Source organism: Nomascus leucogenys, chromosome 15, assembly GCF_006542625.1.
Source record: "Nomascus leucogenys isolate Asia chromosome 15, Asia_NLE_v1, whole genome shotgun sequence".
Lineage (NCBI taxonomy): Eukaryota > Metazoa > Chordata > Mammalia > Primates > Hylobatidae > Nomascus > Nomascus leucogenys.
The window spans coordinates 66,516,978-66,538,430 of record NC_044395.1 but is presented as its reverse complement, the minus strand read 5'-3'; the positions used below and the strand labels follow the sequence as shown (position 1 = coordinate 66,538,430).

The following is a 21,453-nucleotide window of genomic DNA, read 5'->3' as shown; positions in this document are numbered from 1 at the left end:
TGTATACTGGGAATTTGCTAAGAAAGAAGATTTTAAATGCACTTACCACCACCCCCACACACACGGTAACTATATGATACAGTGGATGTATTAATTTACTTGGCTGTAGTAATCATTTTACCATGTAAGTGTGTATCAAAACATAATAGTATGTATATCTTAAATATGTACAATAAAAAAGAAAAAAAACAGTCCCACTCTCAGTATAAAAAGTTCTATAAAACAAAACTAAAATTGGAGTGGTCTTGACAGTGGAGTCTGGGAACTTGAAAAATGAGACTTCAGTAAAATCAACTACTATTCCTCTGAAGGCCACAAAACTATTGCACAGGACATTACTACAGCTCACAATTTTTAGTAATCATGAGAGCAAATATTTATTATGTTCCAGACACTAAATCGATGCATTACATTTAGAGACACTTAGTTTTACACAGTGATCTTAATAGTTAGGTACAGTCTTAAATCCCAATTTATATTTCAGGAAAAAGAAACTGAGAAAGTATTCATCATAATTAGAAAACAAGAGACAAGGTTTGAGCTCAAATACTCTGGACATAAAATCTTCACTCTGAATACACATATTGCTCATATTTTCCTCTCCTTGATTCCTTGATGTACCTGGGGTATCCTGAGCAACACACTGACATACCCTCCAAGAATCTTTAGTTGATGTTGGTGGTGGTCTTGGGGGTGGTTCCTATGGACTACCTAGATAGCATGGATGGTGGCTAACAGGCTTTGGGCCTCTTCACATCAGTGATAAAGCGAAACACAGATAAATGGGAAGGCAAGGATGTTATACCCATACTGCTTTGTCTTTAGGAGGGATTAGGTAACTGTCTCTGAAAATATGAAAAAGAATAAATGTATAAATAAGCATCTCTCATAACTCAAGCCAAATACACTGTACATCTCAAGGATGAGTAAAAGTTTTAAAGAAGGGAAACCACAAGGAAGCAATGGTCTGAATGTTGCAGATGAGTCAGTTGCAGGAGATAAGTCAAGACAAAGGGTTGTAGGTGAAGAAATGAGAAAATTCAAGAGCTTGGTGGGCATAGAGTCATGGGAGCTGGACAGTTCCAAGGATTGAAATATGGATAAACAGGCTGAGAAAAGCAACATTTAGAGAACTTGTAAATGAGGGAGCCATAGCTTGTGACATTGAAAAATGAGACAATGCCTGCTTCATAGTCTAGGAAAACCCCAACACGGCAGGGAGGCACAGCCATGGAGAGAGTCAAAACCTCGGGATCAGAGGACAAAGACTCCTCAAAGACACTATACTTACATTTATTCTGTAACCCTATAACCCAGTAGCCAAATAGAGGTCTGTATTTGGAGTAAAGATTTTGATGATTTGCACATCTTCTAACAACATACTTTATATTGCGGGAATATGTTCTACAGTATACCCCCAGGATCCAGGCAGTTTTCTTGGACACATCCACTTCCCAGTAATGTTTCCCAGAGGAGAAATATTGGGATCCCAAGACACCATAATTATAACACTGAAAAGGCCAAATTGGCACAGATATCACTTGTCTCTGATCTTCTGAAAGGACAAGATTCAAATTTAGGTTGACTGAATTCAGTGTGACATCCACTGCAAGAAAAAAAATATATATATGTATGTATATGAATATAATAATCTATGTGATATATAAGATTAGGTGACAGATATGGAGTAGGTTTATCTAGTGACATTGTGATGAAGGAACTTGGGAAGTGACTGAAAAACTTGCGTTGATGAATTGGAGGGGTAAAACACTGGAGAAATGTGTTTAGCAAATGTTTTGGGAGGTGCTGAGAACGCATGAGGCTAAGATCAGAAGATATCATTGAAACCATAAACTTCTGAAAGGTAATTGGAAAACAGTTATTTAAAGACTGTAACTTTTTCTTACCCCAGTAGCACCGGACAGCTGTCAGTTCTGAAATAATAAAAGATTCAGTGATGCTGATTAGAAACAAAGGAGTAAGCACTGATACCTATCCATTCTTTAGAGTAGGGACAGGGGAAGGGAATACCATGAAGCTGTGAGCTAGTGAACTAAAAGATAAACCGGAGACCTAGCCATTTTTCCTTACATATAAATGCATCCTCTTCATCACAGAATATTCCTTATTCTCTGACCTCCCTCCTCTCTTCTGTCCTCAATTTTAAGTTATCCCACCTAGACAGTTTATTATCTGACACCACAACAATCCCACATCCACAGTCTTTGCCTGCTTCTCCTCACCTCTAAACATTTGCAGCATCCTACTCAGATCTGGAGCATGGAATACAGTCTTCAGTTTCTTGGAAACCGTTTTTGGCTTTTTCAGCCTCCAGATCTCACTCCTAGGGATGAAAAAAATTTTTTGACCCCCACATCTCTCATCCTGTGTCCATCCCTCCCACATCACTGGTTTCATCTCCTTCACATCACTGATGCACTTGAACCCTTCTCCCTGAGCCTGAGGAGGGGGAGAAGGGAGAGCCAGACCCTGGATCCAGAAGAAATGTGACTGTGTCTATTTTCCCTCTTATCCTCTGGGTGACCTTGAGAAGGTCTTCATTTCTTGAAAGCACAGTTTCTTTCTTAAAAATGAAATAATTAAACTCTCCTTTGCTATCTAATGGAAATAATAAAATATTGGATAAAACAATAGATAGGAAAAGACTTTGCTACCTGTAGAAATGGTATGTGATATGTGGAAAACTCACTGCATCTCAGTGGGTCTTCTGGGAGGGGCCAGAGATGTAGTATTCTGAGCTGTAGATCCTGACTGTGATATGGGGCTCTATAGGGAAATCCTGTGAGCCTATGCCTGAGTTCAAAGCCTGAACTCCAGTGGAATGGCCCATATTTGAGATTTCAGATTCCTGGGAAACACAAACACTTGGCAAAGGAGAAGTTATGACAACCTAATTAAAAATGGTTAGAATTTTATGTCTTTGTAAGAAACTTGATGTTTCCAAGTGGGTTGGCAATGGTAGACACAAGGAACAAGGACTACACTTTTCCACAGGAGCTTCTAAAGTGTGTGAACAGGCAGAGATTAATTATCATCACCAGAGTCACAGCTACCGTCCTGAGGCTTGAGTCTACTTTTGGAAATCTAAAGAGAACCTTGCATAATGATCCGGTACCTTCTATTTCTAAGTAAGCAAAGTAAATATAAAGGAGCTGTCTTCATGCCCTATTTTAAGATTTGACAAGGCCCTCCATGTGTATGACAAACACATATAAAATAAAAGATCCAGGGCTGGATGCAGGGACAGAGGATGAATTAAATGAGTGAAGTCACCGAAGTCTGACAGTAAAAGCTCTCATCCTTTATATACTTTTTGGCTGTAGCTCTGAACTTCAACCACTGAATTTACTACCATAGGATGGAGTCCATTAATAGTTATGGAACACTCAAATACTCATCGGGGACCAGCAATTTAAGATAACGATACATCCACATTTTACTACTCTGGGAGATTTTTTATTCCAATTGACCAGCAAATAACTCTAATAGCTACAAACACTTCTTTATAACTCACAAGCACCACTCCTGGCCACCCATACACACCATTTCATGATTCCACTCATGTCCTAGAAAGAAAAGAGAAAACATGAGTCAAAGTGTATAAAGACTGGTGTAAGACTAATGAAAGAAAGAAGAACAGTAGAAAAAAAAAATGGAAAAATCAGAAGTGAGTTATATGAAAATGTCAACAAAATTGGCAAACATTTAGCTAGTCACACCAAGAAAAAAAGTCAGGAATGAAAGATGGGATATTACTACTGACCTTATGGAAATTAAAAGGATTATAAAATGATGAAGAACTGTATGCCAACAAATTAGATAATGAAACAGACAAATTCCTAGAAATACAGAAACTATCAATACTCATTAAAGAACACACAGAAAATATGAATAGGCCTAAAACATGTTAAGAGATTAAGTTGGAATTCAAAGACCTCCTACAGAGAAAAGGCCTCACCCAGATGGCTTCACTGGTGAATTCTACTAAAGGTTTAAAAAGAAATAATATCAAAACTTCATAAATTATTTCAAAAATATAGAAGAGTAGGGAACACTTCCTAATTGATTACATGAGGCTCATCCTACCCTGATAAAAGAAGCCTGATAAAAGAACCAAAGACATCACAAGAAAAGAAAACCATAGGCCAATATCTCTTATAAATATAAATACAAAATTCTTCAACAAAAATACAAGAAAATCAAATCTGGCAATCCAGCAAAAAGATTATACCTGATGGCCAAGTAGAATTTATTGAGAAATGCAAGGTTGGTTCAACATAAAAAAAAAATCAATTGATGTAATATACCATATTAATAAAATAAAGGATAAAAACCACATGATGATCTCAATAGACATGAAAAAAAAGCATTCAGCAAAATTCAGCACACTTTCATAAAAAAAAACAAAAAAAAAAAACAGGAATGGTAACAAACTTGGAGTAGAAGAGAGGTCCCTCAGCCTGATAAAACACATCTATGAAAAACCTACAGCTAATATCATACTTTGTGGTGAAAAACTGAATGCTTTTTCCCAAAGATCAGAAAAGACAAGGATGTTTGCTCTCACTACTTCTATTTAACATAGTATTGGAGGTTCTAGTCAGGGCAGTTAGTCACAGAAAACAAATAAAAGGCTCTATGTTGGCAGTTAGATAGAATGAATAAGATTTAGTATTTGATACCACAACAGGGTGACTGTAGTCAACAATCATTTATTATGCATTTAAAATAATTAAAATAGTATAATCTGAATGTTGGTAACACAAAGAAATGATAAATGCTTGAGGTGATGGATACATCATTTACTCTGATGTACTGATGTAATTATTATGCATTGTATACTTGTGCCAAAATCTACGTACCCTATAAATATGTATACTTATTAAGTACCAATAAAAAATAATTTTTAAAAAAGCTTCTATATTGGAAAGAAAGTAGTAAATCTATCTCTTTTTACAGATGATATGGTCTTATGTACAGACAGAAAAGTCCTGTTCTATCCACCGCCTATAGGTAACCTCTTCCAATCTTTTTTTTTTGTTTTGAAATAGAGTCTCACTCTGTCACCCAGGCTGGAGTGCAGTGGTGCAACCTCGGCTCACTGCAACCTCCACCTCCCCAGTTCAAGCGATTCTCCTGCCTCAGCCTCCCAAGTACCTGGGACTAAAGGCATGTGCCACCATGCCCGGATAATTTTTTGTATTTTTAGTAGAGACGGGGTTTCACTGTGTTAGCCAAGATGGTCTTGATCTCCTGACCTCATGATCTGCCCGCCTTGGTCTCCCAAAGTGCTGGGATTACAGGTGTGAGCCACCGCGCCCGGCCTCCAATCTTAATTTTAGCTCACACATAGGTGCTGTTTTTTTGTCAACCTTTACATATCTAATCATTGTCTTTTGTCTGTAATCATGTTTCTATAATACTGTGGCAGGTCAGGTTTCCATTAGCAACCAGAACAATCAGTTTCCCTTAACCCTTTACTATAATTTTGATGAATGCTTAAGTTAAACATTAAAGAACTGGAAAAGCTGGTGCCTGAGTACCAGGGCTGAAATGCGAAAGCAAACCCTTTAAAGACCCTGCCTGGGTTTTCTCATACCCTAAAGTCTGATCGAATAATAAAAGCATTCTTACACATACAACTTGTATCAGGGCCCATTTAAGATTAAGAAACTTTCCAAGACTCTAGAGAAAGCTTTCTAAACCCCAGACCCTAGTTAAAGATAGATATAGATTGAATGAAACACTCCTGCTTGTAGGTGCACTCCCACGTGAAGGCATACAGCTTAAAATGTATATAAGCACCAGAAAAAAAAACTTGTAACTCTGAGTTGGTCTGATAAGTTACTCTGACCTTCTCCCCGTAGCCAGTTGCAAAAATAAACTCCCTTCTTTTCCAAGTCAGTCTGCATCTCATTGGACTGTGGTGAAAAAAAGCAGCTAGACTTCATTCTGTACAGGTACAATACTACATTCCACAAAGAAGAAAAAACGGGCACCAGTAACTAAGAATATCTAAAACATAAGCTATTCACCAACCATATTGTTTCCTTTCTTGTGGCGTACTGTCAAAATGGTATCAACATTCACTCAGTCCCTGTCCCAGACACTAAAACATTTTATCAAGCCAGTCCATCCTTAACTTCTGTTAGTCACCTGCATTCCCCCATCATCACCACTATGGGTTAATTTGTTTTGAGCAAGATGTACCAATATATTTGGCTTTACTCTTTCATGACACCAGCTGGTGTACAACCAAATAAATGGTTTTGCTCTCTATATTAGTATAGTTTTGTTGTTCAACAACTAAAATTGCCTTAACTGGGAAGAAAGTAAGGGTTGTGGCCAGAGAGGTATTACTTTAGTCACAGATGGCTCTGGAAGCTCAAACCTCTGTCACAATTCTGGCCTCTCCGTGCCTATTAATTCTCATTTCTTCCCTATATTTTGACTGTATTCTCAGATTTTAGTTGATAGCAACTTTAATCTCTTTATTTGAATTATCTTCACTGATATTATTTTCTGCTAAAAAGGACAACTTCCCTTCACTGCAATGACAGTACAATTTTGTCACCCACAAGCATTCAGGATTGGGTCAGATGTCCAACCTAAAATAATCACTGTGTGGCTGGTAGGGATGTAAGGATTGGATACGCTGATTTACATATAATTAACTCATTCATCCTTGATAGTGCTGATTTTCTCAGGTCTAAACAAGTACAAGGATGGAAATAGACATGCTAGTCTTTCTTCCAAGAGTAATTCCAGGTGTTATTACCAGAAAAACGGGGAATGGATATTGACGAGACAAAAATAATGAGTACCATATAGCCCAAACCCTAGCATTGTGCAATAGACCCTTATAAGAAACCTGTAGGACAAATATTCTATGATTCCACTTATATGAGGTACTTAGAATAGGCAAAGTCATAGAGACAGAAAGTAGAATAGTGGTTATCAAAGTAGAACAGTGGTGACCAAAGGGAATGGGGAGCTGTTTTTTAATGGGTACAGTTTCAGTTTGGGATGGCGAAAAAGTCCAGAGAGGGATCACACTAATGGTTGCACAACAATGTGAATGTACTAAATGCCATTGAATTGAATGTGCCCCCGAATCTAAATTTTTTTTTTTTGAGACGGAGTCTCGCTCTGCCACCTAGGCTGGAGTGCAGTGGCGCGATCTTGGCTCACTGCAAGCTCTGCCTCCCGGGTTCACGCCATTCTCCTGTCTCAGCCTCTCCGAGTAGCTGGGACTACGGGCGCCAGCCACCACGCCCGGCTAATTTTTTTTTTTTTTTGTATTTTTAGTAGAGACGGGGTTTCACCGTGGTCTCGATCTCCTGACCTCGTGATCCGCCCGCCTCGGCCTCCCAAAGTGCTGGGATTACAAGCGTGAGCCACCGCGCCTGGCCTAAAATTTTAAAAAATCTGAAAAAAAAATTTAAATAATAATAACTGCCATCTTCATTCCCTCATTTAGCTACCTACCATTCCATCCTTTCAAAAATAAAAATGGCCAAATATAATAAAACTATTACAGAAAGCATTAAAAATCAAAATATCTCTTTTATAAGGGAAACAACCTAAAATCTCATCTAATTTTTGCATCAAATTTCAAGTTTAGCATCTTTCTGTCTAGATCGTTCTTTGGCAGTAAGTGTTGAATGTAGCTCTCACGCAGTGAACATCAGTCCCTCTAGCAAACAAACAATGGATATATGATAACACCATCCATCCCGATCGCCGTCATGAGAATCCATATAGAAAGAAAGTTGTTACAGGGACTCTCAGGAGATAGGATTGTGGAGGAGAAATACCACAAATACAACAGCATATATCTTTTTTTTTTTTTTTTAGACTGAGTCTCGCTCTGTCGCCCAGGCTGGAGTGCAGTGGCGCCATCCTGGCTCACTGCAAGCTCCGCCTCTTGGGTTCACACCATTCTCCTGCCTCAGCCTCCCGAGTAGCTGAGACTACAGGCAGCCGCCATCACCAGCTAATTTTTTGTATATTATAAAATGCCTGGCTAATTTTTTGTATTTTTAGTAGAGATGGGGTTTCACTGTGTTAGCCAGGATGATCTCGATCTCCTGACCTCGTGAACCACCCGCCTTGGCCTCCCAAAGTGCTGGGATTACAGGCGTAAGCCACCACGCCTGGCCAACAGATTATATCTTAACATATTGGAGAGGAATAGCCAAAGTCCCCACACAGATAAAAGAATAAGTTCCTTAGTTTTCCATTTGCCATTCTTTGAAGCTAACATCTAGAAGTGAAATGTTAATCCCACAGCATTTATAATTTTTGATCTACCAAAATTTTTTTAAATTCCAAGTGACCAAATAGCAACTAAGACTGACTTAAATAGGACAAATGACATAAACACAGTGTTCTTTTGTGAAGGTGGCGATTCCAAGGGTTTTGAAGAGCTTAAGGAAGAACCATAAAAAAGGGCCTATGGAACCTTTTCATTTTTGTTTTTACTGAGATGTAGTTCAAATACCATAAGATTTGCCCTTTACAGTGCACAATTTAACAGGTTTTAAAATATTCACAATGTAGTGCAACCATCATTGCACAGTGAATCCAGATCATTTTCATCACTACAAATAGAAATTGTACACTAATTAGCAATTACTTCCTATTAATTCTTCCACAGAGCCCTGGCAAACACTAATCTAGTTTCTATATTATGGATTTGCTACTTACAGACTTTCATATAAATGGAATCATACGAAAAAGAACTTTGTGTTTGCCTTCCTTCAATTATAATGTTTTCAAGGTGCATCCATGTCATAACATGTATTATTAATTCATTATTTTTCATAGCTAAACAATATTGTTTGGATATAACACATTTTGCTTATCCATTCATCAGTTAAGGAGATTTGAGTTGTTTTTATTTATGAACAATACTGCTGTGAACTTTCATATATAAGTTTATGCACAGATAAATGTATTCAGTTCTTCTAGGTATATAGGTAGGAATGGAATGGCTAGGCCGCATGAGAACTCTCTTTACGTTTCTGAGCAACTGCCAAGCAGTTTTTCCTAAGTAGCTTTACTATTTTACATCTCTACTAGCAATTCAAGAAGGTTTCAATTTCTTCACATCTTCCCAAACACTTGGTATTCTCCATCTTTTTTTATTATAGCCATACTAATGAGTGTAAAATATGTTTAGGAACCTCTGTTCCAGAGTAATCTTAAATTTAAACAAAAAAAGAATACAAAAGGAAAAAGGAATTTAAAAAAAGCTGGGATATAAGCACCAGAGTCAAAGGAAACAATTCAACAAATGAAAATCAGTTACTCTCCTGCTTCCTTCCAAATCTTAAAAAGGAAATATTTGGAAATTCCTCAAAGAAAGGAAAGCACTGTCTGTCTATATATTTGTCCATCTCTCTCCCCAAAAGGCTCAATATTCTATCACTTTATGTTTAAAAAAAATTAACAGGGGGCTGGGCGCGGTGGCTCAGGCCTGTAATCCCAGCATTTTGGGAGGCCGAGGCAGGCGGATCACAAGGTCAGGAGATCGAGACCATACTGGCTAGCACAGTGAAATCCCTTCTCTACTAAAAATACAAAAAAAATTAGCCAGGTGTGGTGCCGGGCGCCTTAGTCCCAGCTACTCCGGAGGCTGAGGCAGGAGAATGGCGTGAACCTGGGAGGCGGAGCTTGCAGTGAGCCGAGATCGCACAACTGCACTCCAGCCTGGGCGACAGAGCGAGACTCCGTCTCAAAAAAACAAACAAACAAAAACAAACAAACAAACAAAAAACTTAAATAGAACACATTTCTTAAATGTGTATGCTCTTAAACCTGAAAATGCGTGTGTTTACCTGTGACTAATCCGAGTAAAGAGAAGTCTGATGAATGCCTGACACTAGATCACATATAACAGGGGCCTAGAGACTATAACTAGATATCGTGGATCTTCTCTGCAAGGTAAAATGTATTCCCTTACTTCATAAATTAATAAAAATGTCATTCATGTCCATGACATCTAGAATGGATGACAAGGCGGCACTGCAAGGCCAAAGAAACCCCTTAGTGTCACCACCAGGATGAGAACGCAAGGACACAGGAGGGAACTGTGTTCCCAGAATCTCAGATTGAGCCAACCTTCTTACCTGCAGCAGCTCCAATGTTGACCACTGACTCCGACACTCCACATCTGAGATGAGCTCTCTCACCAACTGCTTCTGCTGAACTAGCTCATCCTCAGCCTCTGCAAACTTATCCAGCGTCTTCTTTTCCTCTTCTTCCAATCTTTGCAGCTCTCTCTGCTCCTCACTATTTAGGATGCTTCTAAGCCGATCAAATTCTGTTTGTATCCTTTGTCTCTCAGTTTGTACCTGATACTGCAAGGATGAACAAGAAAGAGATGTAGTAAGTTTGTCAGGCTAAGGGCCTATCGTGCAAGGGGATATGTGTGTGTGTGTGTGTGTGTATTATCTGTATATATATATTTGTATTATCTGTATATAGATTTTTTTTTCAGGGAGTTCAAATCAGCAAGGGAGTAGAAGCAATAGAGGTACATTTATTTATTTATTTATTTTTTTGAGACGGAGTCTCGCTCTGTCGCCCAGGCTGGAGTGCAGTGACGCAATCTCGGCTCACTGCGAGCTCCGCCTCCCGGGTTCACGCCATTCTCCTGCCTCAGCCTCTCCGAGTAGCTGGGACTACAGGCGCCCGCCACCACGCCCGGCTAATTTTTTGTATTTTTAATAGAGACGGGGTTTCACCGTGGTCTCGATCTCCTGACCTCGTGATCCGCCCGCCTCGGCCTCCCAAAGTGCTGGGATTACAAGCGTGAGCCACCGCACCCGGCCACAATAGAGGTACTTGGAGGGAAGCTATTTTTTCCTACTATTTTCCTTTCGGTACTTACCAAAACAATGACTCAAACCGTCTTATCTAGGCCAACCCTGAGACAATATGTAAAACATAAGGCTTAGCTTCTAGATAGCTTTCCTGGATATTCATGACTGCCTGCCTTACCACACTCCTAATTTGAATCTTGAGGAAAACCATAGTCCTTTATGTAGTGTCTTCCACCGGCAGTAGTAGAGCCCCATTGGAAAAGAGCAATGGAACACAGTATTTGCTAGCCTTCCTCATCATAGATTCTATCTTTGTGCTCAGTTCCAGGTATGTGTGTGTAATTGTAACATGTCCACTTTCTAGCCTCCACCCCCAACAGGGACAGGACAGAGAAGAGAACTAATCAAATGGCTTCGGGACTCATGCAATGTCAAGGAATAAAAAGGACGAGGCCTCCTTGGATTAAGGTCCTGTCGAGATTCCTGTCTCATAAATCCTTCAGAATCTCCTCTTGCCTTCCAGGAAGTTTTCTCTTCTCTGATGTCAGCTTCCAGCTTCTCAGCCTCCTCCTCCTCCTTCTTCAGCCTCTTGAGGACTGCCTGGAGTTTCTCCTATGAGAAGGGAATCACACTAGAGTCAAGCTATAAGCCTTCTTAGTATCTGGATAGAGGACAAACAGGGAAAAAATCAAGTTGATCCTAGAAAAAAGCAATTTACAGAAACTGTGAAGCTGGTGATTAGAATCTATGACATGGGGAAAAATTTGAGGAGATGAATGTATTGTTTACTCATTGTGATGAAAATCAATACCCCTCAAGAGGAGTAGCCTGATTCTCTCTTTCCTTAGAGTAAGTATTTACCCTGCAGAAAGTCCTTTTCTCTTATCAATGCTCTTTCCTCGTTCAATCCACAATGTTCCTTAGCAATTATCCTGCTTAGAGAAGCAAGAGAGCTAACTTTGGGAAGGAATGTATCACTTATACAATGAAAAAGGAAAAAACAAGACTCTTGGCTAAGAGACTGTACTCTAGGATCGTCTAGTATGTAAATGAAAGGAATACACAGGAATGTACCCCAGGCATTGGAAGCTGAGCATAGGGTGAAAGATGTACATGGAGAAGATCACAGGACTCAGAATTATGGTTCCACAAGGGGTAAAGAAGGATGAAAAGGGCTGACTCCTTTTTCAGACTCAGCCCGCCTGCGCCCAGGTGATTAAAAAGCTTTATTGCTCACAAAAAAAAAAAAAAAAGAAAGAAAAGGCCGGGCATGGTGGCTCACGCCTGTAATCCCAGCACTTTGGGAGGCTGAGGTGGGTGGATCACAAGATTAGGAGTTCAAGACCAGCCCGGCCAAGATGGTAAAATCCCGTCTCTACTAAAACTACAAAAAAAAAAAAATTTGCCGGGCGCGGTGGCAGGCGCCTGTAATCCCAGCTACTTGGGAGGCTGAGGCAGGGAAATCGCTTGAACTCAGAGGGCAGAGGCTGCAGTGAGCCGAGATCACGCCACTGCACTCCAGCCTGGGCGACAGAGTGAGACTCTGTCTCAAAAAAAAAAGAAAAAAAAAAAGAAGGATGAAAAGGTGAGATTTTCCACCAACTACCATCTTCTGCCCCATCTGCCTCCATCTAGGGCCCTACCTGACATTCCTTGAATACTTCCTCCGTGAGGAATGTGTGGTGACCACGGTGCTCCTGAGACCGCTCACAAAGCCAGCAAATGACTTTCCTATCCTCCTTACAGAAGAGCAGGAGTTTCTCTCCATGATGATCACAGAGATCTCCCTTCTTCCCATTGTCTGGGCTCAACTTGATCTCCTTGAATATCTCCACTATGTTGGCCAGATGCTGATTAGCCTGTAGATGTTCAAATGAGTAACTGATACCACACACAGGACAGCTGCTTTTTCCTCCCGGGCTGGTCACTACCTCCTTGTTGCTCACAGTGATGCAGGCTCGGCAGAGGCTGTGGCCACAGCCTAGACTCAAGGGTTCTGTCAACAGCTCCAGGCAGATGGGACAGGTCACCTCCTTTTGTACGTTAAGCAAGGTTTTTGAAGCCATGGCACTGCTTCCCTGGCTTCTTCTCATCCTAACTCCTGAGGCTCTCCTCTCTCTTCTGGTTAAAGACCCCTGGATGGCTGAGAAGATTGAAAGGGGATGGTATAAGAATGGTACAAACAAAAAGCATTCTAATTGCACACACATCAAAGACTGGCCAAGACTGCAATATCAAAGAACAAAGAAGTTGAGGAAGAGAAACCGAAAATGGCTGAAAGTGGTCTGGGCAAGCTGTTAATGCCTCAAGGCTTTTGCACTTGTTCATTACTCAGCCTAGAATTACCATCCTGTTGCTATTTGCATGACTTTCGTTTATTCTTTTTTCAACTTTCTCCTTACATGTTCCTTCATCAGAAGGGCCTGCTAAGACAAACTTAAGTACAGCAAAACCACAAACTCATCATTCAGTGTACATTTGCCATCTTTCTTTTATTATCACTATTTTTTTTTTTTTGAGACAGAGTCTTGCTCTGTCGCCCAGGCTAGAGTGAAGTGGCGCAATCTCAGCTCACTGCAATCTCCGCTTCGCGGGTTCAAGCTATTCTCCTGCCTCAGCCTCCCCGGTAGCTGGGATTACAGGTGTACGTTACCACCCCCGGCTAATTTTTGTACTTTTAGTAGAGACGGGTTTCACTATGTTGGCCAGGCTGGTCTCGAACTCCTGACCTCAGGTGATCCGCCTGCCTCGGCCTCCCAAAGTGCTGGGATTACAGGCATGAGCTACCATGCCCAGCCTATTATCACTATCTAGTTTTAAATGTCCACCTCTTCTTTCTAAAATATAATCTACACATAGATTAGGCACTTTTGTTTTTTTACTGCTATAGCCTCAGTGTTTAGAACACAGAGAAGCACAGTGTTTGATAAATATATAAAAAAAAAACTTCCCTGTCTCTCCATAGACAACTAAAACTTTATCAGTGTTTCATTATTTTCCTTCCATTATTTGGAAATTCTTCAATAGCTGAACTTTGGAACCCCAGATGTGGTTTCCAGTGAAGAAGTGCTCGCCTCCTAACACATCTACCTACACAAAATCCTCCCACGCCCTCACACACTTTCCAGAGACACCCACAGAAACAGCAATGACCACAATATGGAGATTTCATTACCAGTTACAATTTAAAAATCACTTTGGCCTGTTTGTTCCTCCTTCAAAAATTCTTGAGAAATAAGAGTACTCCCTTTCTTCAGATGAATAAATAAAATTAAATGATTTACAAAGATCACCCAATTCAATAGGTAGAATTGGAGTGAACATAATATCCTCAGAGTTCTCTTTCAGAGGTCTCCACGCTACTCCACTTATTTAAACAAAGAAAAGCAGAGGTAAAGCCTGAAAGAAGTAGATTGGGATCCAGGGTTATGAGAGTGTAGAAATGGAGGAAACCACATAAGCTGGGAATTTCTGGGGGGTCTTGTGTTTGTAGATGGTAGGATTTCATCTTGGCCTGAAGGATGTTATAGAGGTTGATAGGAACCCAAAGGTGTGTATTTGTTGGCAGAGGGGGTGTAACCAGCTGAATTACACATAGATCACAGATTCATACCAATGTCAGATCATTGAGGAATAGAAATACCAAGGAGATGGCTGTTGGTCATGAGAGAGATGTCCCAATATATAAGGGGAGACCACATTTAGGAACAATGAAGTTCTGTCTGTGTTAAATCCACATCCACTAATTGAATGCCAATTATTCATGTGTTTATTTTGGAAATTCTCACTGAAGACACATTATCTTCCATGATTAAAATCCAGGAAATGGATTAAAATCCAAAGTTGAGTATGAACAGATGGTATTAGCCAGAATAAATAGTCACCTAAAGAAGATAGAAGCTAATTACATAATCATTCATAAAGTGTAAAATGGTAGGCGTAAAAAACACCATCATAGAGAGGTATAGGTTTTTAGAAAATCAAATAATTTGCTAAATAGAGAACTATCCAAGATATCTTGCTTGGATAAGTAAGAGTTTAATGAAAGCTGAATAATGAGAAAGGAATACAGAATGAGAAAGAAAACAAATATTTTAGGTAGAAGGAATCATGTAAGTGAATGCCCCGTTTGTTCATGGAGGACATAGCATCATAACATATTTGAAAGTTTTTAAATGTGTGGCTGGTATTCAAAAAGCCCTAGGCCTTGGCATCACATGAGCCTAGAGGAACCTGGATATGTGACACTTTCTAAATGAAGTAAAAGTGACAGTCTCTTTCCAATGAATAGGAGGTGGGGGCAGGGATGGGAGGATGCAGGACAAGTTAACAGAGGAAACAGAGAAGCAGATGAGGGTGGGAAGTAGGGTAAGGTAAAGGAAATAAGACTGGAAGTCAGACTAGACATGTGGGGGAAAAAAGGTTATCATTAGGCTTAAGTCCTTTCTCCTGTAAAAAAGACATCGCCATCACCATCCCCTGGTACGTTATTTTATTTTTATTCTTTTTGGTAAGCACAGACCTCCTTTTCCGTAAGAGGGTTGAGACTCTTGTAACAAAATATTCTCTGTAGGGCCCTGGAAGCTATGCTCATGGTCTTTACAAGGGAATCAGTCTGTTGATGTAAGATTTACCTAAGCTACGTTAGTTTCACACACATCCACATGGTCTTGGACCACCATAAGAATCCTCACTGAGGCCGGGCGCGGTGGCTCACGCCTGTGATCTCAGCACTTTGGGAGGCCGAGGCAGGCGGATCATGAGGTCAGGAGATCAAGACCATCCTGGCTAACAAGGTGAAACCCCGTCTCTACTAAAAATACAAAAATTAGCCAGGCATGGTGGCAGGCGCCTGTAGTCTCAGCTACTCCGGAGGCTGAGGCAGGAGAATGGCGTGAACCCGGGAGGCAGAGCTTGCAGTGAGCCGAGATCGTGCCACTGCACTCCAGCCTGGGCGACAGAGCGAGACTCTGTCTCAAAAAACAAAACAAAAAGAATCCTCACAGAGAGCTCATCTGAAGCGGCCCTGTCTGCATGCTATATCTCCTGTCCTGTATTCCCCCTGTGGAGTTAAGCTGCATGAGTACAAATGGCAAAACAAACCCGCAATTATTGCTTGTGGTCAGCCAGAGGGTGTACCGCAGAGTAGTGGCATGATGATACAATGCCAATTCTCAGAACCTGAGGTCAGTTTAGACAAGAAACTGTGAGGCAAAGGGAAAAAGGGTGGCTCTCAGGAGGCAGTAACATTTTGATACTTGTTCTAGTAGATAGATTTATACCCTCCACAAAAATTGTTCACTTATGTGAATGTGACCTTATGTGCAAATCACATCTTTGTAGGTGTAATCAAGTTAAGATGAGGTCATACTGGATAAAGACAGGCCCTAAATTTAATGACCTGTAGTTTTTTTTTTTTTTTTTTTTTTTTTTTTTTTTGAGATGGAGTTTCGCTCTGTCGCCCAGGCTGGAATGCAATGGTACAATCTCAGCTCACTGCAACCCCCGCCTCCTAGGTTCAAGCGATTCTCCTGCCTCAGTCTCCTGAGTAGCTGAGAGTACAGGTGTATGCCACCACGCCCAACTAATTTTTAGATTTTAAGTAGAGACGGGGTTTCACCATGTTGGCCAGGCTGGTCTCGAACTCCCGACCTCAGGTGATCCACCTGCCTTGACCTCCCAAAGTGCTGGGATTACAGGCGTGAGCCACCGCACCTGGCCTTGACTTGTGTTTTTATAAGAGGAGAAGACATACAGACACACAAGAAAGCAAGCCATGTGACAATAGAGGCAGAGATGGGAATAGCACAGATATAAGCCAAAGAATGCCAAGGTTTGCTAGAAACTACCAGAAGCTAAGAGAGAGGAATAGAACCGATTTTCACATAGAGCCTTCTGAAAAAAATCAAGTTTGCCACTATCTTGGTTTTGGACTTCTGGACTCCTGAGCTGTGATATAAATTCCTGTTGTCATCTAGTTTGTGATAATTGGTTACAACAGTGCTAGGAAACTAATATAGTTGAACAGGTTTGATAGTGAAAGAAAGATCTGTGATGTGTGACAACCTAGGAATCTTTCTCACACTTGGCAAAAGGATGGGGTACAATAAAAGCTGTATGGAGATAAACCTAGGCCTCGAGACCTGTCTACTCCTCTAACCATCCATCAAAAGACCTTAAGGAGGAAAAAAGGCTGAAAGTTGGCTGGCGAGTGTCATCCAGCCAATGGTACAGATACTAAAAATCATACAAAAGAGATATATTGGTAGCCCCTGGCTACAATGACCATTGGTCAGACCAGGATCTGATGACTAGTAAGACCAGGAGTTTATATGATATGATAATATTCACCCCTGTTTATGGCTAAAGCTATGAGCCAACCACAGATGTGGGCTTGTTATCTTTTATTCAAATCAGTATCCAACCAATAGTTAGAAATACCGGGGGGCTCCAGGAGAGGAAGTAGTAGAACATGCATTCTGCCACGGGCTGTGACTTAATGTTCACAGTGAGGCTGCATGTTGATGCCAAAGCTGCTGCCACCATAATGGCAAAAGAATGAGAAAAGTGCAGAGTAACCAGGGTCCCACGTGTGAGAAATGACCCCACCACTTCCCAATGTGGCTCAAGCCCAGAGCAGTCAGGGAGGTAGAGAAGGGAACATGATCGCCATTGGCCTGACAGAACTCCCAGGTTACTTGGTTACCATAGCTGCCTAAGTCTTCTCCTAACATCTGGACTCCTAACATCTGGATATGATAACGCAAACTTTAAGTCTTTCCACAGGTAGATAGTAAAATTAGAGTGTCTCTAAGAGTGACTTTTAGGGGGAGGATGTCTTTTGAAGTTTCTAGACAATATCCTAGACACTTCTTCTGGATTCTTGGTCAGAAACTGCCAATAAGGAAAGCAGAGCCTATTTTGACATCCAGAGGCCCTGAGAGCTCAGAAACATTGTAACATCTCCTCCCCATTCCTCTGTGCACTGAGTTCTTGCTTCAGCTACTCCTTAGAGTCCAGGGCTCAATCTACACCACATTAATGACTCTCTCCCCAAGAGCTGTAGTGTTCTGGTCAATATATCTCCAAATAGTTATTTTTTAACATAGAATTATTTTCATTAAGCAACCCCTAATGTCTTTTTCTGTCTGTTACTTCATGAGAATATGCTGAAAGAGTTTTTTTTCAAATTAGTTTCCAACCACCTCAACTGCCACCACTCTGGTAGAAACCACCTGAATTCAGGAAATTGTTCTTCCACTAGTCTTGCTGATACTATCATTGCCCTTACTTTTTTTTTTTTTTTTTTTGAGACGGAGTTTTGCTCTTGTTACCCAGGTTGGAGTGTGGTGGCATGATCTCGGCTCACTGCAACCTCTGCCTGCTGGGTTCAAGCTATTCTCTTGCTTCAGCCTCTCAAGTAGCTGGGATTACAGGTGTCTGCCACCACGCCCAGCTAATTTTTGTAATTTTAGTAGAGAGAGTTTCACCATGTTGGCCAGGATGGTCTCAAACTCATGATCCACCTCAGGTGATCCACCCACCTTGGCCTCCCACAGTGCTGGGATTATAGGCGTGAGCTACTGTGCCCAGCCATCATTGTCCTTCTTCACTCTGCTCTCATCTTTGTTTTACATCAGTAGACAGAGTGATCACCTTAAAGCAGATGTCAATCACATTGCTCTTCTGTTCAAACCCATGCCATCCAGAGTGAGGCCAGACTTCATAATGGTCCAGTTAGGTCCACATCACACATCCCTTCCCACTGCCTCAATCCTCAGAGCTCACCTCTTTTTTTGAGACAGAGTCTTGCTCTTGTCCCCCAGGCTGGAGTACAATGGCGAGATCTTGGCTCACTGCAACCTCCACCTCCTGGGTTCAACTGATTCTCCTGCCTCAGCCTCCCGAGTAGCTGGGACTACAGGCGTCCGCCACCACGCCTGGCTAATTTTTGCATTTTTTTAGTAGAGACAGGGTTTCACCACGTTGGCCAGGCTGGTCTTGAACTCCTGATCTCTGGTGATCCTCCCGCCTTGTCTTCCCTAATTGCTGGGATTACAAGTGTGAGTCACGGTGCCTGGCCAGAGCTCACCTTTTATTCCTCTCCATGCACACTCCCATCTTAACCTTCCGTATCAACACTGTTCTCCTTTTAAGTCCGTGGGAAAAACCATTAAAGCCTTTAATTTCCTCACATTCTTAAGATTCTACTCAAATGTGTTCTTACAATGAAAACTGTTAAAACTTTCATAAAAACTATTTAAAGTTGCAAGGCCTTCATGAGGTCTTTACAGAGTCACTACCCTAATGTAACTTCTTGAAGATGTTACTCCATAGTATTAGTCATCTTCTCGTGTGCTCTATCATTCATTGATATGGTCTATGATCACTTTCTAATTAGAATGTAGGCTTCCATGTATATTTCATATTTATTGAATGTTGAATGGATGCTAATTGCACGTTTTTACATTAGCAGCCTGCTTTATAATCAATTTTATCCCATATGTTGGGTCTTGTGCCTGACTAGACACCTCTGGGAGACAGTCAGTATGTAGGCAGACATGGATTCTACCCAGGAGTAAGGCAGAGACACAGGATGGCAGTTACAGTGAACTCTGAAGGGTGAGAGCAGAGGCCAGAATGGCATGTGTCAGAATATCTGTAACATATCAATCAAGGTGCAAATTGCTCACAAGTGAGCTTAAGATAGGACATACTCTTATGTCAAATTCTTAACAAGAAGATTAAATCTGTGGGCTCCTTCTGAGCCCACAATAAACAACTTCTGTTAAGTAATTGTGAGCAAAGAAAAGCAATAAGAAATTGAGGTTACCAATCAATGCAAAGGTGTGTCTAAGACGAAGAATGATGAGGAGCAAGTTCTGAGACAGGTGAAGACGCTGGTGGCACATAGGTTACTGAAGTAAAAGTAAACTGGTATGTTCAGGGACGTGCAAGGAGAGCCCTGAGACAACCCGCAGAAAGACATAGGATAAGAGGGAACAGAGCGGTGTGCAGCAGTCAGATCTCTCAACCTGCTATTGTCAGGCAGGCCAAGGACTAAGAATACGTGAGGATGGCCACAGAAAGCCCCTTAGTGGTGCCAGGAGGGCAGCGAGAGAACCCGCTTCAACGCCTGGCCATGCTCCCATGGCTCCATTCTATCTGACGCCACATACTAGGAGCTAAGCCCTGCACACTCTTGGAAAACAGAGACCTCCTCTCACCAACTTCTCTTTTGAGGAGGGAGGAGGGGGTGGAAAATAAGAGATCTTCTGTTCATCTCTTTAAGAGAGAGAGAGAAAGAGAGAGAATTCAGTTTCCTTTGCAAGGTAGAAAATCAAAATTATATGATAGGAAGGGAATGGAAATGGATTCAGCCTGGAGAAAAAAAAGACACTCCAGAAAACAAAGGCGGCCTTCTGCCTCTTTAACACTGCTTTCAAGGCTGTCCCTCCCCAGACTCTAGGCTGCTATCAGTGTGCACTCAAAGCAGGAAGCCTGCAAGCTAGCCTTTGCTCCCCACAGAGCAGGGGAGCCTTGGGGCCATAAATCAAATTCCCCTAACTTCATTGAGAACTTTTCTCCTGGAGCCTCATACCCTCTACCCCCCACAAACCTCCCCACACACCTTCAGACCTACAGAAATCTCGGCTCCTGGTTGAAGAGGTGCAGAAAAGCCAGGGTGGGTGTGGTCAGGATTCATTCAACAAATGAGGTTCCTCTGTGTGAAGAAGTCCCTCCCTCCTGAGGAGGAACTGCCTGAGAAATGAAAGTGAAATTTTGGGGGCTGTCAGGAAGAGAAAAGGGGAAGGAGCGTCTAGGTGAACTGAGCTGTGTAGTCCTTTAGAGCCTCTGGACAGAAGGTAATGCTCTTAATCCAGTGATTCTCGAGGGCAGAATGGAGGATTTGCACTAGACGGCACATTTGGCAATGTCTGAAGAGATATTTGGTTTTTTGTTTGTTTGTTTGTTTTTGAGACAGAGTCTTGCTCTGTCACCCAGGCTGGAGTGCAGTGGTGCGATCTCGGCTCACTGCAAGCTCCGCCTCCCGGGTTCACGCCTCAGCCTCTCCGAGTAGCTGGGACTACAGGCGCCCGCCACCACGCCCGGCTTTGTATTTTTAGTAGAGACGGGGTTTCACCGTGGTCTTGATTTCCTGACCTCGTGATCCGCCCGCCTCGGCCTCCCAAAGTGCTGGGATTACAAGCGTGAGCCACCACGCCCGGCCTAGATATTTGGTTATTAACTAGGGGGATGCTACTGGCATCTTAGTGGGTACAGGTCACAGATGCTGCTAAGCATTCTACAATGCACGGGACAGCTCCCACAACAAAGAATGATCCATTCCAAAACATCGATAGTGCTGTGTTTGAAAAGCCCTGTTTTAACCTTCCCTGCTTCCCAGGCCAGTTAAACACTCAACTCCCCTTCTCCTACCACTTTCATGGTTGCACATGGTCCCTCGAATCAGTCAATTTGAATTATTCTTTGGATCCAAGGATCCACTTGCGTGCTACCTACCAAAGTACCACGTCACCCCCTAGGAGATGGAGGATGGGTGGCGGAGAGGTGGATGGTGCTGAGAAAAGTTGGCTATAAA

At 41.6% G+C, this 21,453-nt stretch overlaps 1 protein-coding gene across 1 annotated transcript; it reads right to left on the bottom strand.

Annotated features, from left to right (window-relative positions):
- Positions 1-351: 351 nt before the first annotated feature.
- TRIM34 (tripartite motif containing 34) lies at positions 352-20,535 on the bottom strand. Its single transcript, XM_003254844.4, has 8 exons — positions 20,482-20,535; positions 12,494-12,993; positions 11,367-11,462; positions 10,155-10,385; positions 3,565-3,587; positions 2,244-2,344; positions 1,908-1,934; positions 352-1,606 (listed from the first exon to the last, which is right to left on the bottom strand). Exons 2-8 carry the CDS (start codon positions 12,941-12,943, stop codon positions 1,041-1,043), a joined length of 1,494 nt encoding a protein of 497 aa, XP_003254892.4. The 5' UTR covers positions 12,944-12,993; positions 20,482-20,535; the 3' UTR covers positions 352-1,040.
- Between the last annotated feature and the right edge of the window lie 918 nt (positions 20,536-21,453).